The sequence below is a fragment of the Apiospora kogelbergensis genome (genome assembly GCF_038363985.1).
Source record: "Apiospora kogelbergensis strain CBS 113332 chromosome Unknown utg000012l_segment0_segment0, whole genome shotgun sequence".
Taxonomy (NCBI): Eukaryota; Fungi; Ascomycota; class Sordariomycetes; order Amphisphaeriales; family Apiosporaceae; genus Apiospora; species Apiospora kogelbergensis.
Genome location: NW_027117429.1, coordinates 717819 through 745317, shown reverse-complemented (window position 1 = coordinate 745317; position 27499 = coordinate 717819). Strand labels below are relative to the sequence as shown.

Genomic DNA, 27499 nt, shown 5'->3' with positions numbered 1-27499 from the left:
TCCGAAGGAAGGCGTGTTCGAGGGGTTTGGGTTACCCCTCTTCTACCGAACGTGGTGCGATTTCCAATAGTGTGTCAGCGCTTATGCTGCGCTAGCAGAGATTGCGCTTAGTTAGGAAGATTTTGGGAAGTTGTTTCGCAAAATCAAGGACAAGATGTACAACAATCAGTAGGTCTCCAGTGATGTCGGGCTTCCATAGCGGGCTCATATCCGGTCTTGCCCAGGGTGCTTTACCAGGGTGCTTTACCAGTACGGCAGATGTGCTCTAGGAGTGTTGACGAGACGCGGTGCGTCGGGACTTTCGTGACGTAGGTGCGTCGCAGAAGTTCAATTGTATATTTTGCCCACTTACCTGTGTCTTTGCCCGTGATTCAGCGCCTCTGAGAGATCGAGAGGTCTACTCTTCTTGTTCTGCATTCGCTTGTACTGGTGTTCCCAGGGCCAGGCCTCGCTTAGGTGTCCCTTGGACGCTGGATCCGCCTTGCATGCGTCACCAGGACGTGCCAATCACATACCTGAACTAGGAGCGGGGAAGTCCTCCGCATCCTTGGCGTTCATTGGAACACCCGAATGCGCATGAACGTCTCCACATTGTAGCTCCCACATTGGGTGTAGGATCCGATCAGGTGAGCAAAATCCGATGCGGCAGGTCGGCGGCTGGCGATTGGCGATAGTATCCAGGCAAGAGGCTGTGCAGCAGGTGTTGGCCAGTACAATGCCACCTTGTTGCGCCTCAAGATGTGGTGAAGGCAAAGATGCTAAACGAGCTAGGACGGGACAGAGCATGGCCACTGCACCGTTTTCGTGTGGTGCTCACCTTGTCTGGCGCGGGCGTAAACTCGTCTACGTTGAAGATTGTATGCGGAGAACTCAGCTTGGAGATTCGGTATGACGCCTGGTTTGGCATGACATGGCACTGCTATTGGTAGGCGGCTCAGGTAGAACTGCGCTTAACGTCTGATAGCTCGTTTCTTGACACAGATGTTCCCCGTCACCTCCCAACTGGCCGTCAGCCAACAGTCATCACGCAGCACCGCTACAGAAAATGGCATGACTGGAATGAGTGCAAGCATGCTTGGCATGCCGAACCGGTAGGGAAACACGTCCTTGGAGCATGGGTCGTTCGGCTTGTGGGACAGCCGCAGAGGTGGTATGTAGTTGGGCAGTTGCTCTGTGTCTTGCATCTGGCTACAGCACGCTCAGGCTCTTTGTCGGCCCAGTTCGTTTCCTATCTTGATTGCATCTGGCGAACGGCGTATCTGCGTCCCTTGTCTGGTCCGAGTGCTCCGACATTGGCTGCGCTGGGAGAAAGCCTGCAGTTATTAGGCCGCATCGGTAGGCAAGCGCTGGGTAGGCCATAGCAACCTGGCGGCATTCCGGTTGTCTCCTTTGCATGACTCGTGCCGAGTCCTGTTCTCTCCCGACCGTAGGCAGCCAACCAACAGCAGAGGCGGCATGGTTCATTGCGCCAAGCGTAAGCGGGAATGCTGCCACGCCGAGACTAGCCGGATAGTGGCATTCTGCTGAACGCGAAATTGCGGTCCGTGTAGTCGGAACCCAATCAGCGGCCATCACGGTCATGTCTGCATCCGGGGACGGTCAATCGTCGCTGCTGCGGGGTATGGCACTGCACGGGAAGAGAAAACCAACGAAGAGACTTTAAGCGTCACCGCCCCGTGCTCGATTGTTCACCATTCGCGCCTGTTACTGTCGTGCTTCCGTCCATTCCTGGTGAGACGGGGGAATGGAAGTTGCATTAGAGTTAACTGGGCCGGCTTCTGCTCTGACCGACCCATTTGGGTGTGGAGCGACTGGTCTTACTGCAGGGCTCTCGTATGGGTCGCGACAAGTCTCACTAGCGAGCCATGGCCGGGGTAAATGGAGCACACAGAAGCCCCATCGTACTTATAACCACTGTCAATCAATGCAGGCGCTCGGATACTCTAGGAAACAAATCGCAAGAAGTCGGCCATGGTGCATTCGTTGGGAAGTAGAAGGAGCCTACGAACATCGGAGCCAGTCTCCGCCATTCTCGGAGCCAGTCTCCGCCATTCCGTCCAGCCAGCCATTTGTCCACTTGCCGTAACTACGCCAGAACAGCCGAGCAAACTGATAGGAGTTATGCGACGTCTTCGTCGGGCGCTGCCAGTAGGCCAAAGCCGACCGCCGGTTGGTATTGGGAGCAATTGCGTGGGTGGGCCAAATGCTAAAGTGGAACTCTTCCGTGGCTCGCAGTCTCCTGCGTTGGTCCTGTTGCATGAATAGCCGGACCATGGTAGTCACTGGCCTTGCGTCCTCCGATCGAATCCTCCGCGTAGTATTATAGGCAATCCCCACTGCCTGCGTCTTGGAGGTACAAACGCCGATCGGGTGCTTCCTGGCCATGCACGACCAGGTACGTTTCCTATGACGGCCGTTCCGTTGTGGCCTCCGTTGTGGCCTCGAAATGGCGGCGGTCGCGCCTCGAGGTTGTAGGGATTGCGGCCGGATACTGTTGGGAGATTCGAGTTACGCAGTCGACGTTGAGCGCATCGTGCGACGGCGGGCATACTCGCTGACTGGCAATGTGACGGTGGAGCAGTCTACTTATGGAAGACGAGCGAGGGGGTATCAGACAATGAGCGTAAAGTAGGTAAGCGTAGTGGCAGCAAGAAGAGATGGGAAGCGAAGGAGGGGAAAAGAGAGAGGCGGAACGAGGGGAAGTGGAAGGAGGGGAAGTGGAAGGAGAGTGAGAGGGAGAGACCGAGAGGGAGAGAACGAGGGAACAAGAGAGGGGACGAGAGAGGGCGAGAGGGCGACGGGACGAGGGAACGAGAGAGACGAGGGAACGAGAGAGGGCGAAGGAATGGGCAAGGGCGAAGGAATGGGCGAGAGGGGCGAGCGGAGCAAGAAAGGGAGCGAGAGAGAGCAAGGGAGAAAAAGAGGAAAAAGAGAGGGAGGGACAAACATGGCCCAGGAGGCGAAGAGGGACATAGATGCAGGAGTAGATCCTGGAGCCGTGACACTGGCAGAAGGGACCAGAAAACACTCCCCGAGAGGCGCATAGCCAGCTTTGGAGGAGAGTCACTCATGTCGCCGGTTGTGCCGTAGCGGTGGCTGGGATGGCAGTGGACGTCTGTAGAGGAGCCGAAACGCCAGACGGAAGACATGGGCAGGAACCATACACAGCATGTACGTAGGGGCCCACCTTGACAGACCTTAGCCGTCGACACGATTATATAAAGGCGACCTTCTCCAGCGCAGTCGAGGTTTCTTTTCTTCTTTCTTTCCTTGTGCATCCTTTTGGATCACCCCCTTCCCTCCAGTGACTTACTACCTCCTGGGGTTGGGTTTGCCTTTCAGAGACTTATTACCTCCTGGGGCACCCTTCCTTTCAGCGACTTACTACCTCCTGGGGTTGGGTTTTTTTCTTTCTTCTGCCTTTCAGAGTCTGGGGTTGGCTCTGCCTTTCAGCGACTTATTACCTCCTGAGGCACCCTTCCTTTCAGCGACTTATTACCTCCTGGGGCACCCTTCCTTTCAGCGACTTACTACCTCCTGGGGTTGGGTTTTTTTCTTTCTTCTGCCTTTCAGAGTCTGGGGTTGGCTCTGCCTTTCAGCGACTTATTACCTCCTGAGGCACCCTTCCTTTCAGCGACTTATTACCTCCTGGGGCAGCCCTCCCTTCAACGACTTTCCTCTTGGGGTTGGGTTTTCGTTGGGCTCCGGCAGTCCGAGTCATCTCCTGCCGGATAATCCAACGGGCTCTGCCACCCATCCAGTCGAGCATCTCCTGCGGAGTGGTATCGAGCCTGGCTCTGGCGTCCGCAGTTCGAGTCATCTCCTGCCCGCCTTGGCCACCCGGGTTTTCCTCCTACATTCGAGCATCTCATGTACCGAGGTTTTTCCCTGCACCTGCTAGTGGCAGTGCGGCCAGCGAAGCCGGCCTCTGCGCCTGTACGTGGTGCTGGCTACGAACCTGTTGGCGCGGATCGGGCAGTCCCGACCCCGTGAGCAGAGCCAATGCAGAGACGCGAATAGAATAGATGAATATAATGTATTGGTGCATACTTACGTACATACATGGCACTTTACCCTTTCCCTCGCCGTGCTTCTTGAATGGCAAATCGTCGCCGCCGCCCGTAGTTTTCCATGACCCTGCGCCCTGATTCCGCGCTCGTGCGGTCACTCGCTCTCGTATTGTAGCACGGACTGCATAGATCCATGTGGTTTGGCAACACGTACTCGTCAAGGCGTACTGCGGTGGACATGCCGCCGCCGGAACCGCTCGTGCTCGTTCGCCAGTGCAATGTCTGCCCGCGTTCATCTGGGGTGGAAACGACTGCGCTCGGCTCTGAGCAGGCCGAAAGTCGAATGGACTTTCGCCGGAACGGACGCACCCCAGAACTGGTCCACGACGATGCGAGACCTTGCTGCTTCGCCTCTCCGAGGGTATGAACATCCTCCCGCGCTCTTTCCGGTCCTTGATCACAATGTCGCCCATACAATTCTGCAGACATCTAGACTGGCTCGGGAACGGGTCGATCAGTGGCGCGCCGAAGCCATCCAGCGTCTAAATCGGCGACCCAGAACCAGCACCGAAAGGGCTGTTCACGCGCGGAGGCGGAAGCGGTACTGGAGCCGCTCGGGTGTGGGAAGCAGTGCTAATCCAGAACCGGATCCCAGCCCCGGTCGATCTCGTTCTGCTGATCTGGCGCTCGACTGAGGACCATAGGATGGAATGCCTCTGAGTCAGAATCCACGCCAGAACACGGTGGTACGTCCCACGCGTAGAGTCCGGACTGACGGCAGCTGCAGATGAGCCGCTTGCTCACGAATAGGCCAAAGATCCGAAATCACACGCTGTCGGCCGCTTTCGGTGCAGGCTCACTTCGACCCTCCGCCACGTCTGCTCCGAGTCGGATGCTGCTAATCGGCTCTTGCACGGCTATGCTTCACAAGTCGTACTTTGTCCAGAACGTCGCCTCTGCCCATACGTGTAGGTTATGGATCGGTACTTCCCAATTGGAAAGCCCAACTCCGCGCCTGACAGCCCAGCCACCAAACCGTGCTGGGCTTGCATCTATGCTTGCTGCTTCGTTACAGCACCGCACGAATCGGGCCACAGAAATACCAGTTTTGGGGCCAAGGCTCTCAGTGAGTTGCATATTCCATTATCCTTCGCCCACCTTGCTCTCCTTCACCTGTAACTTCCTCTATTCATCCGTCACTTCCATCCACGCCGACATGCTCCCTTCGCAGCGATACGGTGCACAGCGTCCGCGCCACCCACGGCGGGCCCGACCATCAGCAAGCCATGCCACCACGGCGCCCGCGCCTGCACCCGCTCCTGCCCCTGCGCCCAAGACTGTCGCTCCTTCTGCCACGCAGCTCCAGCCTCCGAACCAACAACCACTGTCCTTTCCAGACGTTCCCAACTTCTTCGATGACCAAGAAGGCTACGACTCGGGCCCCTTCAGCTCCCCGCCACCGTAGGTCCCTCCACATCCAGTCCGCGCGTTGTACTGAAAACGAAGAAGGTCGGGCGACACCCAAGAACTGCTGCACAAGGTGAATGAGCTGCTGGAAAAGTTCAACGCCGTCCAGTCCGAGCTGGCCCTCCACAACGAAAAGTAAGTCTATCCCCGCCCGTACGGCCGAGCTCTCCTACTCACGCACGCCCACGTCTCGCCAGATTCACGACTTTGTAGGTCTCCACCGCCGTCGCAACGATGCGCTTATCTGACCACAGTGCCCGGACAGCATACAGAAGGTCGAACGTCTGTAAGTCGCCATGTTCATTCTGGCGCAGGTCGTTCAACTGACATCGAATACAGGTTCCTGCAGCAAACCCAGAGGGTCACGGACTGGTTGTCGCAGATGAAATCCCTGTTGGAGCGATTCTTCCCCGTGGCCGATGCCGACCCCTTGGACGACACCTTTTTCGATCAGGTGTAAGGCTTCGCAAGAGGATATTGGATATCAGTGGATTGGGCCATAGGGAGTCGCTGTGTGCCGGCGTGCCTGTTTCGGGTTCGACGGTCATTCGAAACAGTGAATATCAATCATGGTCGATTTGCTGTCGTCTCTCTTGTAAACGGTCACCTCAACTGGTGTTCTTGGTAGTAACTGTCGTCATGCTGCCGTGCTCAAGTCGCGAGCTTGTCCCCGCCCCCATTGTGCTCGCTACCATGCTGTGCTGGATTGCAGCTTGTATTGTCGGTCGTCGGTCGTCCGCGTACGTTATGCGGGGGGTTGCCAGTGCGATACGAAGATTCGCCGTTTTCGTGCCTACTCAATTCCGTCGATATGTCGGATAAGAAGTTGATCATGGCATTTGTTGCTGTTTTGAGCTTTGCTTGTAATTGAACCGGTAGTCCGCCCCCACATGGCACAGCCGCGTTTTCCTGTGGCTGACGAGAGCCACCCCCTTAACCTGCTTCTTCCACCTCCAAGCTTCATGCGCTTTTGGCACGTGGGCCGAGCGACAATGACTTCCATGCAATGGTCACAGTCAAAATAATCAACCATCAATACAGGTAGTAAAGCTTCATTTCCGATATTCTACCAACAATTCTACGGCAGGTCCCCCATACTACGTAGCACATTCCGTGCTAGCTTGTCGAGATCGTCAAGTGCTGCGTAGTCATGCATATCTCTGCCGTTTGTTCTCAGCATAAAAGACCTGGCTTGCCTCTCGCTTGCCATGACTTCCCTCGCGACTTTCCATCTCGGCCGACTCTGCCAACTCCATCAGTGGGCTGATCTGGGGAGCGACAGAGCTCGGCTGCTGTGCGGGCATCGACAACCATGCGCGGGCTGAACGGGTATCGTCGAATAGCGACCATTCAGCCATTTTGACACAGAATTGGCGAAGCCAAGTTATCGTGGCATGATGATGATGCCCTTCCAGCGAATGGTTTGTGTAGTATTCGAGGAGCAGTGCACACAGTTCCTAGATATTGGGATACTGTCTCAATAGCGTCTCTCTATTGCGCCTGTCCTTGCGAGCTCCCTTGCGAACTCTCTGAGCGACAAGCCGAATATCCTCAAGTTCGAAATCTGGAGGCTGCGCTTCTTTGTCGAGCAGCAGCTTCGCGAGCGCTGGTCTACCATGGTGCGTGGAAAGAGCATGCGCAATAGGCGTCATGCCCAAACCACCCCCGCCCGTCCCGTTTTGCACTTGCCGTGACGCCTCGGACCTATAACTCTACGAGACAAGACTCATCCTTAGTAAAGACATAGACTTGGCGCGGGTGAAGACATCGAATACTGCAGTGGTTCGTCTCGCTCTGACTCTCACAAATGCATGGCTATGAACTAGCGAGTGATATCATACTACGCCCGATCGTAGTAAAGCCAAGTACAAAGAAGCGAGCTCGTATATAATGCCAAGCTCAACCCCAGAGATTCCAAGAAATTCGCGAGAATATATAAGCCAGTGATTTCTTCTTAGACAAATTTTGATTCTTTTTTTCTTTCGTTCTTTCATCATTTTATCCACGGGCACAATAAATTGAACACGAACAGCTTTTCACCTCACAACGCCACTGCTGTAGTACCAAGCAATTGGTGTATTTTCGTTCCAGCCCAGAAACCAATCATCCGAAATGTCATCCCACAGTGAGTTACTTGCCTGATCATGGGTGTATAATGGTTGACTTTTTACAAGGCATCTTCGACGTCCTAACAAAGTTCGAAGCACTACTATGCCAGCTTGAGGATGGAGACATACAGCACAAGGACACGGCTATGGAGTTCAGCGATTTGTACTTAATGGCTCAGGAGTACTACAGCTCTCTCGATTATCTACACCAGCTGAATTTGATGGATATGTTCGTGAGGAGTTCTTGCTTTATCAAGTTTTAGTTACAACACTACGGACAAGCCGAAGTGACTAGTCACCAGAACTAGGGGTTGTCTGCTCGAACATGGCTCTGGACACTCACTGGGTTACGCTCTGGATAGCTAAAGGTGCCACAGCGGGTGGCGGTCCTACTGAACACATCGCCATGCTTCTGGCGCCGGAGCTACCACTCCATCTTGGGAGTCACCATGGTAGCCTACCTAGCACCAATACAAGCGGAGATTGTCATAAGCAGCGGTTGTAGGCAGCAGATACATGTTACTGATCCCGCCCAAATAGTCGATGAGCAAGTGAGAAAGGTAGGACGTCAAATAGATGGGGCTTTTGCAGGTCAGTTGCTCCACAATCGGAGGGATCTACGCCAAACCGGGTTCGGGTTTCCGACCGTATATCCACATTTGATATGGTCAATAATATGGACTCCCCCTATTATAACCAGAGCAAAACGGAAGAGGCCCAGGAAGATGCTCCGGGCACTGCAAGGATACGAGAAGATACGGAGCCCAGATAATTCGTCTTCCCTTGGACACTGGGTTAACTCGACTAGATTGAGTTCCTCTGCTTCCCACGGCCTCGGATACACTGTTAGCAGAAAAGAAGAGTATGACAAGTACTCAAAGGTGCTTGGGTCACATTACAATCATATTGGAAGTCGCTCAGGCCCTAAACAATACTAAGAAGTGGGTACTAGCTATTTAATTTCCGTTGTGTTGAAAGTTCTTCTAAATTTGAAAACGAGGATAGGATTTTGTGCCGCTATATATTAGGAGCCCGCAAGTATAAAATTCATCATTCCCAATCTCCACGCTTGAGCTCCTCCAATTGACGAGCTGCCTGCTTTCTTGGCACAATGCTCTGAAAGTATCGGCGCCTGTGTTGGACAGCTTGTTGGAGGGGCTGGGTAGCCCAAGGGGATATGAGAATGCTCGTAGCCTGCTACAGTCCATCCCCCATCGACGATATGTCATCCACATCCATCGGGATAGTCATGGTAGACCAGTTGAGGCTTGTTCCTTGACCATCAAGCAACGGTGTGGCCCACGTTGGTGCTCCCAGACCCTGCAGGGACTCCGCAGTCAAGACTGCTGTCGCTGCCGGGCAAATGTTGCCCAGAGAGGTGCGTGAAGACATACCGAGATCCGGCAGGAATATTTCGGTAGGCTCTGTTGCCACGTCGCCCGTAGATCCATCATATCCATAGCTGCTATGCGGCTTTAGGCTGTTAGTGCTCTCAGCAATGAAATTGCCGAAGCTCGAATCGAGGCATGCTGTAGGCAGGGGCACAGCCTGGCCATTTGGAATACCATTTAACATGTTCAAGTAGACCGGGTGTGTATTCTGTTCTTGTAGCTGGTGTGGAAGGGCGAGATGCGTCAGGCCAAAGAAGCTGCCAGAATTCCCAGGCATGGTGGCTTTGAGGTGGTGCTGATTGGCCGCATTCGGCGTTATTGTGATAGGGATGTTTGGGCTGCTAGGAAGATACGTCCGTTGCTGATGATCATGTGACATTGGATCCAGTTTTGACAAGAATCGCCAGGTTGTGCCAGCCGTCGCCCTAGTTTGCTTTTTAGACCGCTTGCCTCTAAACATATCGGCTTTTTTACAGATATCAGAAAAGGTCCAGAGCACTACGCATCGGCGTCTCCAGGCAGGTTTGCCCGAACCCTCGTCGGGTGCGGACATGATTTCTTGATACATAGCAATTTGTTGTAGCATATCGGACTGCGTAGGCAGCTTTTCGCCTTTGCTGTCACCCTCTCGTTTGGTTCGCTCCGCCCCGTCGTATTCAGCAAGCCGGAAGAAGGTGTTGGCCCAACTCGCAGCCGGGAAGTCGACCGTGATCATGTCGCAAGAGCCGCCATGTGGTGAAAGACGACATGTGGTTCTGTAGTCCCATATGAGAGGCTCTGATGAGTCGAGGTACAACTCTCGAGGCTTAACGACACAAGTCGAGCAGCGCCACATATGGTGGGCAAGCTCCGGCCGGTTGATGTGGAACTCGACACATCCATCCAGATGGGTACCTGCTGGGAACCGACCTGTCCCATGCATGTCCAAAACAACGTCCATGTGGATGACATCGCAAGGCCCGATAAAGCTGCGTGCCGTACTCGTGTGTGAGGAATGCGTGTCGTTGAGAGCCGACGTAAGCCTCTTGTTCAGCTCAGGGAATTGTTGGCCCCACCTGGCCGAGATACCACGCACGGAATTGGATTCCGTTTGGGTAAGAGACTCGGTATATTCATGAAGCAAGTAGGTACGTGCTTCTTCTCGATCACCGTGCTGTAAACCATTGAGAAAATCCTTATTGCTGTTCTTTCTCAGATGCGGAAAATCGCCTTGGGCTTCCAACCGCGTGCCGTCAGGAGCATAGGCATCGGCTTGCAAACACACCCCATCTTCAGTGAAGGCTTTTCCGCAGTCCTCGCTCAAGGTGAGTTCGGGGTGGGATGTGTAGATATGGCATCTTGTTGGCCGTAGAAAGACTTCATTGTCGGCTGCGAGAAGACGCGCAAAGTAAGCGTAGTTTGGACGTTCCTCTGGCAGACGTCCCTCCATTAACGCAGCAAGGACGGGGCTGTTCTGAAACGACTTGGTCTGGCCTCCCTCGTCTACTTTTCCGTTCTTGCCATCCACGTCGTTCTTCCGTGGGAAGAAAAATGTACTGCCAGTCACAATTAGCTATAGGGAGGGGAACGACAGTCTGTGCTACTCATTGGGGATACTGACAGAGGGGCAGTGGTTTGAAGAGTTCTTTCAAAACTTGAATGTGGCTTGAGATTTGCTTCCTCGTTCGGTACTTTCGGTGAGCCGGGCGCCCAGGGCGCTTCTCACGATCCTTACCCACAGGGATTTCCTCTCCAGGACCTGGTGGGTCGAGGGTCCAGTGGTATATCCACAAGTATTCGCTTATTAGCATATTCCGACCATACAAGTTATCCTTCGACTTGTACTTCTGCTTGTCCATTATCGGCACGAGGAGGAGTGCTTGTGTCCGAGTTAGTGTTCGCCTCTATATAATTTGCAGATGAGAGGTATTAGCTGATTCGTCTTACCATCAAGGAATGCCCCTTCATGTCCCAGAGGCCAGGTCGGCTCCACGCCTTCCCTTTGCTTCCTAGCTACCATGGTATGATAGTCATGGAAGTATTTCGAGGCGCAGAGAGGGTTCTGGCTGCCTCCTAAGTGACCGGCCGGAGCGTCTCGTGGTAACATCTCGACGGAGCGAAAGCCTAATTGTCAAGATATCTTCTTTCCGGGGAGTTGAATGTGTTGGTTTGACCTGGATTGTACGGAGAGCCAGTAGTACTGTATGGTGCGTCCAATCCCAAAGCAGCGAGTGGTTCGACGTTGGATGTCTGCGAAGTAGGCCAGGAGAGTATTTGATAGTTGTAATGCCTTGAGTCATAGGCTTTCTACCTCGAATGAGAGAGTTAACCAATGTAGTCGCCACTAGTGAGTATCTTTGAAGAATGTCTTTGATAGTCGGCGCTCAAGACAACGGAGCGCTGCTGAACATTCCAGAATTCGAATATGTACCTTGAGTTAGGCCACGAATCCTACGCATCAAAGTGAAATATATATGTTGGATGAATGACAGTGGCAGCCAGGCTTCGTATCTCGAGGCCAAATCGTTAGAAGTGACCAACGCAGCACAGTACAGTACAACCTGCCATTTTTGTGTTGATCATCTTACGAAGCTACTGATTTCTCGATTAGGAAGTGCTTCTTGGCAGCCGGTCCAGCCATATTGCGTCTAATTCCACGCCGGCGTGGTCATGGCCCGGTACATGCATACCATCCAACCTGCCGTATAACCTTATGCACTGAAGGAACGGCTATCGCAGCGCTTGTACCGCCTACCGACACCCATTAGCATGTTGTTTGCCAGCGGATGTCTGAAACGGACCTAGGTTATAGCCAGGAGTACCGAATGCTTTCAGTATGTACTGTATGTTACTGGATGATTCTCGCTCCATTCGAATCGGCGTACCACGTCGGAAAGGCTGCAATTGGAGACTACGGTCGGTCGGACCAGAATGGTTGTTTCGGCCCCCGTCATCACTTAAGAATTGGAGGGACCCGAAAGTGAGCATCGACCCATCTACGCTAACAGCGGTGGGTTCTAGACCTGACCCGCTGGTTGCGCTAGTGCCCTGCTACTCTTCCGACACTGCACTCCAACAGTATGTAGGGCCAACAGGTCTGCAGGCAACTAGGAAGTCGAGACCGGAAACAGCTCGCGAGGATCTTCGAGCTCTCGACGGATGCGGCGAAAGACTACGCTGCTGGATAGTTCAGGCTCTGAGGCGACCGGTCTCTACCAGAACGGTATAAGCGGAGCGGGGAACATCAGGCTCTGGCCCTGCGCATCAGAACAGGTATGGGTGTCACAAGCTGTCCGTCCGGCGTCCATTCCGTCTCCCAGTGCCACTTGCGCGACGATCCCGATTCTGAATCACAATCAGCCAACAAAATCCAAGACCGAAAACAGCCCGTGAGCCTCTTCGAGCTAACACAGCAAAAAGACAGTACTGTATGTTACAGGATAACTCTGGTTCCATTCGGAATCGGCGCACTTCGAAAAGGGTACAATGGGACACTCGGGCGGACCGGAATGGTAGCTTGGCCTCTTGTTGACAACTGTACCTTGAGGTACAGGGCAAGAAGTCGCTTTAAGTAGCATGGTCAGAAACAGATGCAAAGGACTGATGTACAATACTGGTAGGTACGAACCAGAAGAGCTGCATCGAAGACGACGGCAAGAGTCACCACTCGTGAGTAGTGAGCAGTAGGGCAGTAGCTATGGCGCCGCAGGCGGACAGCGAGAACGCCTCACGTCCATAATGTATGTACATACCGTACTTTCAAGGAAGCCATAGTATCCCGATGAGTATGAACATTCAAATCCCTGCAACGCCTTCAGAGTAACTCGATACCTGAGCGGGTGACCAAGCATTTGCGACAAACCGGCCACGCACCATACATTCGTTGAGGTCGACGCAGAATCAGATGGCGATCAATCTGATGGGGGAAGGGCACAACATATCGCTTATCAAATGGTTTCTATACGGCTCGATACCCCGCAATATATATTCGAGGACCGTGGAAACCTCCGGGCAGGCTCCTTCGCGCCTCCATTTGAAGCAGTCGCGAGCCACCGAATTGAACGCCGGCTGAACACCAACCTACCGATGACTGTTGATACAGTCCAATGTTCTTCGATAGAAGAAGCAGCCTCTTGTGTTCCGAGTGACTCAGGATCGAACACAACTGGTCAGATGCAACACTACGACTGGTATGAACCAACAGTGGTCTCTAGTCGCCAGCAGCATACTAGCGGTAACATAACAACGCAACGATCACACGGGCACCAAGTCGTCGTACCTGGCGGCACTACACGCTGCGGCACCTGGAATAATGTTCGACAATGCGAAGCAAGCGATGCTCAACTAGAAGTCCGCCCTCTCAGCAAATTTTACCGCGCCGTTAACAGCGCCGAGCTAGCCCAGTACCAAAACGAGCTTGGCGATATCGAATACTTAGTCGCGATCTTGGGCCGAGAAGTTGAAATCTGGGAAAGCGAGTGCGGGTCTCCATGCGGTAGACACAGGCGATCAGCACGAATTGCGGCTAGGAGCTAATGGCACTATGAGCACCGCTGGCTATTCCACGGCGCCCACGGCATCCTTGTTGGATGTTGGTTGTAGTCTGCGTCCATCAGTCATGCTCCCGTCCTCGATTTTGTCATCTGTGAGACATAAACCAAGTGAATACTATTGCTCCGACAGCTTCAACTCTATTTCTCCCATCAAACGCTCATACTCTTTGGTGGCAATGCTCTGGTCATAGGCCTCTACGGCCCGTTCGATAAGAGCGTCCTTCTGAAGCATCAAGCCCTTGTATGATTGAAGGCTACGAGCGACAGAAAGCCACACAGCTTGCTGTTGGAGTAGCTGACGCTTTTCATTCTTCAGATTCTCTCTTTCCATAATATTTCTGCGTCGGAGAGCCTGGTAAAATGCATCTCGATTGCGCTTTATTTCTTGGTGCAAGACAAATAGATTTCTTTGGGCATTGATGGGTTCGTCAAAATACGGTCGACTGCCGTTTTCTTCATGTGATTCTTGCCACCAGGTATACACTCCTTCGTAACAAGCCGATATATGCTATGCGCGCTGAAGCTTGGCAAGTTATAAGGTGGAGGGGGCATCGCGGGAATATCAGATATGGGGTCTATATGGCTTTCCGAATCACGCGCGGGACCTACTGGAGTCCCTAGCCGATTCGGCTAGGGCTACTAGGAGCATGGCCGATGGATGGATTGGTCCGCAAAGGCGTAACTTAGACTCTTCGTCTATTGATCGTCTGCCACATCCCTCGAGTGTCGGAAACAAGCGTCTTCCAGTCGCCACTCGACCTCTGACTCCTCCTGAGCTCCATTTGCTGCGAAAAGTGCTGGTGGCCTTGGGCACGAGCTCGGAGAGACGTTTGGGGGAACAATTGATGCTGATCCGACGTTCCTACTGTATATTCACCCGCCCTCTTTTCGTTGGATACAGATACCTCAGGTAGTCGGCCCCAAGAAGGATGATAACCGACTCGATCTTCAAGCACAGCGCGTCAACCCCTTGAAGACGAGGCTAAAGACCCGCGAGCGAATGGGCTCCCCTATTTAACTGTTCTTTCCTAACGGGATCATGGTAGAGACCTGTGAGCAGAGAGTGGCGGGGGAAGATGCGGTCGAATCACCATGGTCTCATTCGGGACTGGAAACATGTTTATCAACGGCCAGCGCGCCAAGTTAGTAAGGAAGCTAGTATATTTCGTAAGAAGCTCTCGATCATCTTCCACTTGATCACCTACTGCCCTGGTTAGTGAAAACCACCCCGACATTCGGATCGTTGAACAGTACAGATAACTCCTCCTTCCCAAGATTGACCCGTTTCTTGTTAGTGAGACTCGATCCAATGAAACCCCCTGCAGTATCATCCCAAGAGACATCTATAGGAAGCCAGTCACCATTTGGTCGCAACCGAAGAGAACAACAAGTCAAGTTTCCCAGTACGTAGCATTCAAGGGGCTCGCCCCTCCGCTCGAAAGACTTTGACTTGTCAATCCATACACCGCGACGCCGGTTCCACGTCAGATCCTTCACACTGCCTTCGGCATGGACAGTGACTTGTTCGAGACGAAGATTCAATCCTCGTTGCTTCTGTCGCTTGGGTGGTTCTTCTGAGCGCGGCAGTGCTGCTTTCCTCTTCAGGCAAGGGCGTCTCGGCATTTCTGAGATAGGGTTGAGCTGCCTCTCCTCATCGGTATCCAGTGGCGCGGCACTGCCTACCCAATGGTTGGTATAATTTGTTGGCGGACTTGGGGATGTCTCTGCGGTAGGTGACCTCTGGGTGACTGTCACACAATCCCCCACTGGAACCAGAAACGATGCGTCTGTCGGCTTTTCCAAGCTGCTCGGAACAGGGGAGTCTGGTGTTGGCGGGCCAGGTGAGGCTGTCGTTGGATTTTTGTTCGTAGAGACAAGGGTCTGTGCGTCATTGGTCGCGAATACTCCATCGAGACTCGTTTTTAACTCTGTATTGGATGCTCCTGGAACTTGGGGAAGCTGGAAAGAGTGGAATAGTTCATCCCCGAATGTGCCCTCGCCCGAGTTTACTTCAGTAACTGTTTCGTTGATTCTGGGGCCAAGACAAAACGCAGTGCCAGGCAACTTGCAATCGTCATAGCCTGGAAGGGATGCTTCGACGGAGGCTGAATCCTCCGGGTCGTTCTGCGCGCGAAGGTAGCCCTTCATTAGGTCGGCTCCGTCCAAGAATGGGAGGTATGGTGATGCAGGGCTAAGGGAAGGAGCTTGTACTGTATCGTCATTCGCCGTTCCATCATGCTCAAACCCACCCTTCACGAGCTCTTCCCAGGCCTCACACCACTTCTCGCCACATTCGGCGGGACTTTTTCCCAAGAAGTATAGCATGTCGTCCAATATTGCAAGCCCCAAGTTGCTGCCATTGAGGCATTCGGATGCTAATAGTGTTTTAGGGGAAACGGCCTCGCTGGAGAAAAAGTCCGCTGTCTGATCCCCTGTCCACAGGGGGAGAGTAGAACGGGTACTCCCACGGTCTAACCATTCAAGCTCGAGTGGTAGACCAGGATAGGGGAAGTCGAAGCAGGAGGGATACTGATCTGCCTCTAGTTGATGGGCTCGATCGGTTGTCTGCGGCAATGTCATGATGGGTAGGGCGTGCGCTTTATCAGCAGTGTTGATCATGATGTTTTCAGCCGTGCACATTGTCGTGGGGTCTTGTGGTTGAGAAAGTGAAGAACAGAAAGGAAAGAGGGATTCCATCTGATGAAGGGTGGACGGATTTATATGGTTTTTGGATGTGCCGGGCAGATCGATCATCGAGTACTACCGAGGACTGCGGGAATTCACACCCGATTGTGAGGTGGTTTCCTGTTGGTCGACTTAGAGGCCTACTTCTGGTCGTAACCATCCATCGTCTTTCTCCCATGGAGGCCTCCCTTGATATGGCGTAGTGTACGCTTGACGCCAAGTTGACTTCCCGAAGGCCTAGAGGATCACCGGCAGGAAAATAGCAGTCGTTCGTCATACCTCGTCGGCTCGAACTGGGCATAGTCGCCACGACCGACTGCAGCAAGGTAGATACGGTTTCCTACCTACCAGTGTGCTTCCAGGCACCATCACCAACCCCTAGCGCGTGCCTCGACCTAGAGCGGTCCGGATCTTCGTAAGTCTGGCTCAATACAAGCACGGAAGCCCGAAGGTCTCATCGGCTCTGCTACGCCCTTCCTGCCTCCCACCTATCCAACACTACCCAGCTGCAAACAGCTTGCAGCCGCGATGAGCCCTCTCTACGACTTGCGCTTTGTTCCTTCCGGCCTGAGCGTACTGGCCACGCTTCTCCGCGCGTTCGGCGTCTTGCCTACACAGAGGCGAGCAAAACTGGTGCAATGGGATCGAGAAGGAATGCATCTTTTTTACCTCTGTTTAAACTTCCTATTTGTTCTCGCCTTTATCACTATAAATCGCTTTCATTTCTATACGATCAATTTCTGTACGTTTATAACCAAAACTAGATCCTGCTACATTTAAAATATTATAATTAGGTAATAAAAGTTGCGGCCTAGCAGCCTCTACTATCCGCCTGGCTACGCATGGGCGAAGTAGCTGCCGCCAGTGCAGGTAAGGCGGCAATGACGTGCTGCATGGCGGCCAATCGACAGTCGAACAAAGCTTGGGTGAATATGCGTGGCCGGTGAATCACACGTTTCGTGTCACATCGTCGAGGGCGGAGGCTGCTGTTCTGTTACGCTCCGGCCAGCCAGCCTCGATTACGCAAATCTACTAGAACGTGGCTTACGGCCTTCAACTGAGTGGCGCAAGTTAGCGAAGGCGGAGTGGAGAGACGGAAAGCAGGCAATAGAGGCTCTTTTGCGAAGTAGCTTATGGTACATTTGGCCATCTAGCTGTCTTCGCCGGCTCTCTACGGTGTCCTACGAATAGCTTATGGTCCAAAACTGCCTGCAGCTCGGTCTCACTTTTGTTGAGTGCGGTAGTGCTTCCGCCTCTGGGTCTCCTTCCTGGCTTAGACACACAAGCCGTTCAATTAACCAAGTCTTGATCTGGGAAAGAAGTCCAATACTGGTCTAGGAAAGCAGAGTATTGGTCTAGATCCTGCTCCGACTCCCAGGTTGGACATTCATAGTCGACCCACTTTATAGAGTAGTAGAGAGCTCCGCTTCTGCTGTCGTGGTGGCCGATCACCGCGCCCATGTCATGATCCGACCTGCCCTCGATGATGGTGGGCCGCTGCTGGTCTTCCTGCCATACGGCCATAGAGCCGTCTCGTTCGCACACCCAGAGCAAGCTCTCATCTGGTCCATCTACCAGCCAGCGGTCCTGATTATGTGCTAGTACGCCATGGAATACGGCGTTGGGCGTCTGTAGGGTGTAGAGCACCCGCGCTACGATTAGATCTAATGACCAATGTGATCGTATCCCCGAGCCTTTCCAAGCGGATGTAGGGGTTTGCGTTGCCATATTGTATTATGACCTGACGTGTACCGTGAAAGAACTCGACGGCAAGCCGCGATGTGTGATTTGGATACTGACGGCCGTACCGTATGCCGTAGTGCAAGTTTGTACCGTATCTGTGTGTAGAACCGCCTCGTTATGTATACAGTGTCTACCCTGTTCCGGTTATGGCGTAAGCACATGATTACGCGAGTGCAGCTCTGTGGAGCCTTTATGGCATCCTCAGAACACAGTAGAAGCTCTATGAATCTGACGCGAAAGCGGCCCAGGCAAGAAAGCTTACATGATCTACTAGGGCCGACTCCGAAAAAGCGTCGCGGCCATTACCAGAAATCTCTAGCCTCAGAGGAGCTGCAGGTGTATTGCGTGAAACAGCAAGTCTTGTTCACAGGAACATTCAGCAACGAACCTTTTCACTGACAAAATCCATATCTGGTCGCCGCCCGACCCCATCGTGGATGGGTGTGGTCGTGTTCCTACGTACCACACACTACAGGAAAAGCTGCGCGGCGACTACTAAGTACTTCTCTTGTGCCCATCCTAGCGATAGTAGCTGAATTAAAGCTTAAGCTGGAACAGATCGTGCTAGCGATAACTTCATAAGTGTACGAGAGGTCCCGGTGCTTGTTCGAGTACAGTGCTCCTTTCACCAGTTCATCCCCATCGAAATCAGTTGCTACTAGCTTTTTGTTTCACCGCGCAGGGAATCATGCCAACCGAAAACCACTCTGGGAGCATGTCTAAAGCTCAGAAGCACATGGAAGGGCAACGGCCCGCGTCACCACAGCCACATGGCCGTGGTCGTGGCCGTGACGGACAGGCTAAGGTGGAACACATCTGCCCTGGTTGGTGGGCCTTGGAATGGACACACACGGTGCAGGCGCCAAAGGACAGCTGGATGGCTTTCGATCGTTTGGCCATTGCTATCAAGGCCAAGAAGCACACGAATTCGCGTTCTGCAAGGACAGAGCAAGACAAGAGTTCTTAGCACATACATTCTCAGACGGGAAGATCCCCGTAGCTACTTTGGAAAAGCTTCGGGACGTTTTGCGCTGGCCGAGGGCCGTCGAAGCCAATGAAGGCTTTCGTGAGCTTCCACGGCTCCATAGTTGACATTTCACGGGTTGTCTTCGCAGCCATTGGACGGGACTGTCACGATACACTGTTAAGATCATCGAGTCTATGGGCCATTGACTGAGCGGCGGATACAGTAGAACGACCACCCATAGTAAATGTGAACGAGAACTAGACAGTAGCCATAGACGACGAGGCACGGCGGAAAGCTGTGTGAACACACTGCGCTACAAATTTTCAGTGCGCACGAAGAGCTATCTAGTTCATATCAGCCCACGATATCTTCCTTCGCTTTCTCTCCCTCCCTTAGGTCTCTAATAGATTTCGCTAGTCCCCATTCCGGTCTTGCGTAGCTGGTTTTATCCTAATCCCGATGGGTGAGTTAAGTGTCTAAATAGCGCGTCAGTACGCTGCCGCAACCACTGCTCCAAGGCTTGATGTAGGAACCTACACATGTGGGGTATACACGACGGTTCATCAAAAAGAATGGCTGCTGCAAGAATGGGGCTATGTATGTCTCAACTCAGTTGGCTTTGTTCTTCCAACGTGCTGACGGAATATGTTTCTCCGTTCCAATTGCTTCTCAAGAATTAGGTGGTTACTAATGTGGTTCTGCAGGCGTCTGAACTAGACCATCACCCCCTAGATGGCTTGTAATCTGCTGCTGTTCACTACCTTTCATAATATTGGGCGATAGATCAGCAACTCTGCCCCCAGATATTCAATTACCGACGCCGAGAAGGAGGGGCAAGAAGAGGAAGCCGTGGACACGGGTATCCTCGTGCGGCCCTGTTTTCTCGCTATCCTAACACCGCAATATTCAGTCCTTTATTTAGCATAACTTAAACCCGGGATGATTCTCTCCCGCGGTTATCGGTCTCTGCTGCCTCTCTTGCTGCTTCTTCCACCCGTTCTTGCTTCTTCTCGCAATGAGCTGATACAAAGCAGAAGACAGCCACAGTGATAGCAAAGAGGATCAGAACCGACCCGTAACCCGCCTGAGCGACGCCTCCATAGTACATCATGGAGTAATACGGGACGGCATCGTTAGCACTGAACCTTTTGAAGGACGGCTGGAATCCCTGGACTTGATCGGCAAGGTAGCCCCCGGTCCCGATCATGACGAAGGCTAGGACTAGCTGAGAGGTCGCGTACGTAGGTAAGATGCTTTCGTGGTCGTGCAGTCACCTCGGGCGAGCCACTATCACGGCGCCGTAAATAGCAAACGCAGCCATGGCGAGTGCCGTAATGATTGTATCAATGAGAATGTTGCTTTGCAAGGACAGAAACTTATTATCTAGGATAGCAGCCGTAGTATTGGCATAGTCGGACCGAGCTCGGTCTCGTAAAATGACTGCGAAACGTGCGTGGGCCGAGTTGAGAATTGCAATGGCTAGCGAGAGGAGAGTGAGGAAAAGGATGGAAATCCGAATCCGAATCATATATTTGGAAGACATCTTGAATTTCTGGAAGCTGTTAGTAGATTGCGTGCCTAGGTGAAATTCGGGTTTTCCAGCAGACTTGTTATAGAGTAGAAATAGTTGAAGCAGGTAGTGAAGTGTGAATAGTGAATTGTGAGGAGTGAGGCATGAGGAGACTGAGGACTCTATGTCGGCCTCTTTATATAAATATTCCTCGCTATATTTGGCTGGCTACTTCCTCTGGAGGCTTCTCATAACGCCACGATTGGTTTGTCATGCTATCCATGGTTGTGGCTATGTAACCTAGGGAAACCTTTGTAGCTTGCATGGTTGCCCCTATTAGCGTTACCCATCGTCAAACAGGGTAAACGCCCCATTAGAATCTGCCTCGCCTTAGCCTGAGTAATAGCCTCCCACGTCGCTTCGCCACTTTCGCCTCCACTGCCACGTTGACAGAGACTGGCCGAGAGTACTAGGGGACCCAGGAACGGCGAGAGCAGAAAGGGGTTACTTTCATTATTCCTTCTCAAGCGACTTATGGGAAGAAAGAATTTGTGGAACCTCTCCACCTCATGACAGGTGAATGATACTGATCTAGTCAACCGCAACCACGACCATCTAAGAAAGAATGTTCAAGTTGAGACTATTTAATTTGCTGCTGTCTGTTCTATTGCTGGCTCGATCGTTTGAGGACCTCGCGGATGTTGCCTCGGGCTTGATTCAAGAGTCCCCAACGCAGAAAAAGCGGCGTAGGGCTCTACTAAGCCAAACTCTCGTTTTTGGAAGCTAATCATAAGTATTCCGAGGTTCAGGGTGTTTCTTCTCTGGCCAGTGAGGAGGATTGGAGATTTTGCCCTGGCGCGATCAGCCACTCAGGTCCTCCACCGTAATGAAACCACCTAAACGTTGCATGTGGACCTCTACTTTCACTGTCGAAGTGGCCAAAAAGATAGAAGAGGCAAACTCGAGACGAAGCAGTAGAATTGTAGGATAGGTGAGTTCCTTCGGAGCGTCGTGCAGTGGTTTATATAAGCGCTTTTTCACAACTCCTATCCACCAGCCGTCAACTCTTCTGTTTGGACGGCTACCCGACACATAGCGCGGCGTCGCCCCCGTTTTGCACCTTTACTCCTCGAAGTGCTAAATACGTAATTTGGAAAAGCGGTCCTGTGGTTCTTCTTCTCAATCTCTGCCCATTGTTTGAACCGCATACGAGTTTCTGCTGGCTCGAGCAGCCAAAGCTCACCACATACCTTGGAGAAATTCGGCTTGGGGTTCCTGTCGAAATGCAAGGCTTTGATCGAGTTACGATAGGCCTTGCGCCACAGCATGAACGCGTTCTGGGGCCTCTTAACCCTGCCACCGTTCGAGGCCTGCGGCTGCTCTTGCCGTCGTACCTCCGTGGAACGTTGTACCCAGGCTTTAATGTCGAAAGGGGAAGCGCCTTCAGCTGCTCCATCCCAACGTTTCTTAAGTAAAACGGTGTCTCCCAGTATACTCCTTTCTGGAAGATATGGTGGCGGCCCGAATATTACTTCATCCCATGCCTTCGTTTCGGTGTCCAGCTGGGTACCAGGAAGCATAGGTGAGACTTCTATGGTAGAAGTGGGTGGAGAACTCTAGATCACAACAGTCAGATTGTGTGGTCGGTGTCTGCAACAATAGGTACATACTTGGCTACTGTGATCGGAACCGGTTTCCCAGCTAGAGAAGTCGAAAAATCTGTCAATGCCATCAAGTAACTACTGCCAAGATTAGTACTAAAGCTCGCCACGACGTTGTGTCTTCACTACCGGCAAGCCATATGTATCCTTCTTCGTCCTTTGTATAGGTGCTTGGGGTTGGTGAATGATACAGGGGCGTCAGGTAGATAGGATAGTCCGGAATTGCACGATCGCAGTGCAACAGCAGCCCATTAGTCTCTTGTTCTATATCCTCGCCTTTATCGTGATGAGTCAGTGGCTGCGCCTGGTAACGTGCGTCACCCCCATGTCGACCACCCCCCCCATGTCGACCGCCCAAAATGACCCCACAACGTCACACCGCTATTTTCATATATCCTTTTCTTTCTCGCCCAAATCCTCATCGATTCCGCCCAAATTTTATTGGCATATTTAACAAGCACGAATGGCTCAGTATACTGAAGACGATGTAGCTGCTGCCATTCAAGACGTCAGGAATGGCAAGCCAATCCGTCGAGCCGCCAAGGATTGGGGGTCCCGAAGACCACCCTTATCGACAGACTGAGCGGGCGTGAGTCCAGCCGGGAAGCTGCCATTAGCCAGCAGAGGCTCTCTCCAGTGCAAGAGAAACACCTTACCGACTGGGTTCTGACCCAAGAGGCTCTCGGTCTGGCCCCAACGCACGCGCAAATCAAGGAACTAGCCGAGCGCGTATTGGCCCTGAAAGGGGACCATACACCACTGGGAAAGAACTGGATAGCCGCTTTCTTTCGAAGGAACCCAATTCTCCGGACGAAAAGGCAACGGCGAATCGATTCTCAGCGTATCAATGGTGCATCAACGGAGGTAATTCGTTCCTGGTTTCCAAAGCTACGAATTCCAGCGATCCAGGCTATTAAACCTGAAAACAGGTGTAATATGGACGAGCACGGTATCATGGAAGGTCAGGGAGGTAATGGACTTGTCGTCGGAAGCGCAGCGATACGCGCAATCCACCAGAAACAGCCTGGGTCAAGGGCATGGACCTCCATTCTGGAGTGTATATCCGCGACTGGCCGAGCCATCCCTCCCCTCGTTATTTACAAAGGCAAAACCATCCAACAGCAATGGTTCCCTTCCGACTTACGTCAATTCAAGGAATGGCAATTCGCGGCAACCAAAAAAGGCTGGACAGAAGACTCTATCGCAGTAGAGTGGCTGGAGAAGGTGTTCCTCCCCTATACTGATACAACAGAGCCACGTTTGCTTATCCTTGACGGCCACGGCAGTCATACGACTACGGATTTCATGAGCCTATGCCACCAGAATAACGTACACTTGTTATTTCTACCACCTCACTCCTCACACGTCCTACAACCTCTCGATGTTGGGGTCTTTGCGGCTATGAAAGCGTACTATCGAAAAGAGATCGGATTCCTTGCGCTTCTGACTGATTCTGCTCCTATTGGGAAACGAAACTTCTTAATAAGTTATCAGATAGCAAGAGGCAAAGCTCTATCAAGCCAGAATATCCAATCTGGTTGGCGGAGTAGTGGTCTCTGGCCAGTATGTGTCGCTCGACCGCTCACCAGTCCTCTCTTACTCGAAAACAGCAACCAGACACCGAAACAACCAGCAGAAGAGGTCAATTATGATATGACAGGGCCTTCTAGCATTGAAACGCCTCCTAATGCCTCTATGGCTGGTAAATTTGTATGGTCGACACCCAAAAAGGGCATTGATTTACAACGCCAGCTACGTGGCTTTCACCAGCTTCAACAAACCGACCTCCCTACGCAGCGTCAACTGTTCAGGAAGATCCAAAAGGGGTTTGATGAGAAGGACTACCTTCTTATGGATGCAGAACTCCGGATTCAAGCATTAGAAACGAAGCTTGATTTTGCAAAGCCGCGGAAAAGGAAGAGGGTCGAATTGAGCCCAAATTCAAAGTTCGCTACAATTGAGGATATCCAGAAAACGGAGGAAACCATTAATGAAGCTCTAATTGGAGAATCTGATTCTGATACAAGGAGTGTATCTACAGCCGCGTTGGATTGTATTATAGTTCATGAATAAAATTGTAGTAGCTCTAAGAAGAGAGGGGGCTGTTTATTACTTACGTAATTTTAGGCGGTCGACATGGGGGGGTGGTCGACATGGGGGTGACGCACGTTATCGCTTCTTCCTTGCAACGTCTATCCTTCCTTTACCCCTTCTTCAGAAATTCAGCGCTTGAGTGTCCTTCCCTATCTCCGCCATATACTGTACCTACTTCTTGTCGACAGATACCCATCTCGGGAGAAGAATCATGTCAAGATCGGAACTCAGAAAACGGCACATACCGAAAGTTAACATGAGCAGCACGAACGGCCCAGCAAACCGATCCAAGGCTAAAGTGCGGACCGTCATGTGGCAAGAGGTCCCTGAATGGTATGTAGACAACCATTATATCCTCAGTGGCTATCGACTAGCGAAAGCAGACTATCTGGAGATCTTCACCAGCCTGACCTTCCTACATAACGAGACTTGCAATGTATACACTCATCTGGTTGGGGCGCTCCTCCTACCACTCATCGCAACTATCTTCCTACAGCACCTGGGCGAGCCTCGGTTTCTCAATGTCTCGTCCATTGATTATGCTATGACCAGATCTTTCATATCGCTATCTTATGCGCAATGTATACACACCTGGCTGCCTTGCTGCAAGGTTTCACAACCTGTCATACACTGGAAGTCTGTCAGCCTCAAAGTGCCCATCGAGCGAATTGAAGTGCTATCGCCGTACTGATCATCCGCCAGCTCTGATCTAGCCAAATACGTAAATGACTCGTTCCTTCTAGGCAGTCTGGGATGTTTCTTTTGGTGGATAGCTTCTTTGGTTTGGCGGGGTAGCTTTCGTAGCTTGTTTGGTAGCTTGTTTGGCGGGGTAGCTCCGCTTCCCCAAGCCAAAGGAGATAGAAAACCTGCTGATAGGTGGTGGGGAAACCATTTGAAGGCAGCTGCCTCTGCCTCTTCTGCTTCGTGGGACCGTGGACAGTGGCGCCGTTATCGGTATGGTAACCCGATGATTCGATGTTGTACACGTAACGTTAATGAAATCATTGAAGGGGACGGGACCGAAGTAGAAGATTGTATTGTTGTTGGAAATACTCGAAGATAGCAGTTTTAAATCGATTTCGCCGTGGAGATAACTTTGATTGAAATGGTCGCTAATGGTGGGTAACCTGGTCCGTGGAGGGACGGTCCGTGGAGGGGTGCCTTAGCTTACATCCTTCATCAGATAGAATCACTCTTTCCTTTTCTTTCTTCACTTTCCTCAACCACAAGACCTCCACAACGATGTGCACCGCCGAAAACATCTCCATCGACACCGTTCAAGAAGCACACGACCTACCCATCATGGCATTGCCGCGGACCAACGACCCAGCTCATCAATTAGAGGAGGATTATTATTCCTCGTGCTTCGACTTCTCCTCTCATGGTCTATCACTCGAGCTTGAACGGCTAGGCAGTGGGGGTATCCTTTCTATTCTCCCGCCGTGGACAGAGGATCAGGCAGCATACATTTTTCTCCAGCAAGGCCGTTGCCCCTATAACACCATTTATTATCTGAATGCTTCGATGGAAGAAATTTTGAGAACCCTATATTGGACGACATGCTATGCTTCTTGGAACAAAATTCTGCAGAATGTGATTGGGAGTTATTAACCCCTTTAGTAGCGGCCCATTGACCTCCTGTTGTAGTTCTTTCGTTGTTCCTGGAGTTCTGGCCGATATCAATCAGTACGTCCAGGCAAGCATCAAGGCTTGAGAAACAGGGTCTTTACTTAGCCATCACACCTAATAGGCTGGAATCGAATGCACCTGCATGGTTAGAAAAGCTGGCAACGGTGGGCACGCCTACTTGAGGCGCCGCGGCGAAATCGGGCAAGGGCGCCTGCGAAGAGGCCGTATGGACATTCATGTCAAGGCCTTTGGTTGTATTCCTTTCATTGCTCGTCGATGCGGCCGTCTGCATCTTCGGGGGCTGTGGTGGAATGGAAACATGGAGGTGTATGCTCGGAGGCAGAATTCAGTATGGATGCATGAATATGGCACAACATGGTCTGTGAGGGCCCGATACCGAATCTTGACGTCTCACACCTCGGAACTGAGACTACGGGCTTGTATGCAATTGAGTCTATTACTCATCGATACAAGAGCGAGGGGACGAAACTTCTCTTTGTCAAATTCTATGACTATCAGGTTGAGGTGAAGGACCTCGGTGAACACTGGTTGAATCGTGCAAGGCAGCTCGTTGCCAAGAAATGGGGCAAGAGAAGAGGGAGGAAGCTCTGGAAGCGACAGCTCCACTACAAGAGGAAGTACGAGGGCAAGATATAGAAGTTGCCCGCGATGCGACCGTCTGGGTCAAGACTGTGGTTGACGCCGTTGGTTCCCGTGAGAATTTTGCCGCCGTTGGCGCGAACTTGGCCAACAAACAAGCTAGGTCGGTCATCTTGAATGTGCACGGCATCTATCCTGAACCGCCATCCCTAAACCCCTTGCACACGGCTCCATCCCTGGCAAGCTAAATGGCAACACCTCATGAACCTTGTCCTCGTAGAGTATACTTTATTGTTACACCCCGCCTGCGACTTCGTGTGCGTCGGTCCCCCCACATCCAGTCCGCGCGTTGTACTGAAAACGAAGAACGTCGGGCGACACCCAAGAACTGCTGGACAAGGTCAACGCCGTCCAGTCTCAGCTGGCCCACCACAACGAAAAGTAAGTCTATCCCCGCCCTCGTACGGTAGAGCTCTCCTACTCACGCACGCCCACGTCTTGCCAGGTTCACGACTTTGTGCTCGCGTGCGTGATTTCGCGATTGTTGTCGCTGAACCGTAGCCGGCTGAATCCGTATTTCGCACGCAGGTGGAGTTGCCGCCAAACGCCAAGTTGGCGTCTCAAATCGCGCCGAGCAGACGCTACATGCACGACAAGCGGGAGAAAGACAAAACACGGAAGTCTGGGGAATCCCTACAGCGAAAGGTGCTGGCGCTTGGAGAGATGTGCAACGTGTTCAGCTTAACAATGTACTGGAATATTGTCCATGCCCGGATGGAAATGGCCATGTACGTTCCCGGCGGCCAGAGAATCTCGACCAGGTGGTAAGTGTATTCGCTCCTTGGGGCACGTCCCGCGCTGACTGAGCATACTAGGTTCAGAGCCTGCGCGGCCGCCAAGCTCGCATGACACAACGGGCTCGAGTCTTCCGCAGGTCGAGGCCAGCGCAGAAGCCATCTTTCAACGCAAGCCAGGCCAGAAATACGAGGCAAGGCTCGGCGGGCCGACTGCTGCGATCCTAGAGGCAACACAGTGAAGGAGCAGGCCATCCAAGCCCGCAATCCATGGCAGGTTTGACGGGCCGCCCCCGTCGACGCAGGAC

General features: G+C 52.4%; 5 protein-coding genes across 5 annotated transcripts; 4 read left to right on the top strand and 1 right to left on the bottom strand.

Moving 5' to 3' along the window:
* Nucleotides 1-12906: 12906 nt before the first annotated feature.
* PG998_014652 (uncharacterized protein) lies at nucleotides 12907-13491 on the top strand (the record flags this gene model as incomplete). The annotated part of the gene is made up of 1 exon (XM_066881468.1): nucleotides 12907-13491. The coding sequence occupies one exon, from the start codon at nucleotides 12907-12909 to the stop codon at nucleotides 13489-13491; it is 585 nt and encodes a 194-aa protein (XP_066723599.1).
* Nucleotides 13492-18624: 5133 nt separating this feature from the next.
* Nucleotides 18625-18903, top strand: PG998_014651 (uncharacterized protein; the record flags this gene model as incomplete). The annotated part of the gene is made up of 1 exon (XM_066881467.1): nucleotides 18625-18903. The coding sequence occupies one exon, from the start codon at nucleotides 18625-18627 to the stop codon at nucleotides 18901-18903; it is 279 nt and encodes a 92-aa protein (XP_066723598.1).
* Nucleotides 18904-19831: 928 nt separating this feature from the next.
* On the bottom strand, nucleotides 19832-20446 carry PG998_014650 (uncharacterized protein; the record flags this gene model as incomplete). The annotated part of the gene is made up of 2 exons (XM_066881466.1): nucleotides 19832-20156; nucleotides 20217-20446. 2 exons carry the CDS (start codon nucleotides 20444-20446, stop codon nucleotides 19832-19834), a joined length of 555 nt encoding a protein of 184 aa, XP_066723597.1.
* Nucleotides 20447-21696: 1250 nt separating this feature from the next.
* On the top strand, nucleotides 21697-24147 carry PG998_014649 (transposase; the record flags this gene model as incomplete). The annotated part of the gene is made up of 4 exons (XM_066881465.1): nucleotides 21697-21884; nucleotides 21922-21995; nucleotides 22048-22075; nucleotides 22581-24147. The coding sequence occupies 4 exons, from the start codon at nucleotides 21697-21699 to the stop codon at nucleotides 24145-24147; spliced, it is 1857 nt and encodes a 618-aa protein (XP_066723596.1).
* A 2025-nt stretch (nucleotides 24148-26172) lies between these two features.
* On the top strand, nucleotides 26173-26454 carry PG998_014648 (uncharacterized protein; the record flags this gene model as incomplete). The annotated part of the gene is made up of 1 exon (XM_066881464.1): nucleotides 26173-26454. The coding sequence occupies one exon, from the start codon at nucleotides 26173-26175 to the stop codon at nucleotides 26452-26454; it is 282 nt and encodes a 93-aa protein (XP_066723595.1).
* Between the last annotated feature and the right edge of the window lie 1045 nt (nucleotides 26455-27499).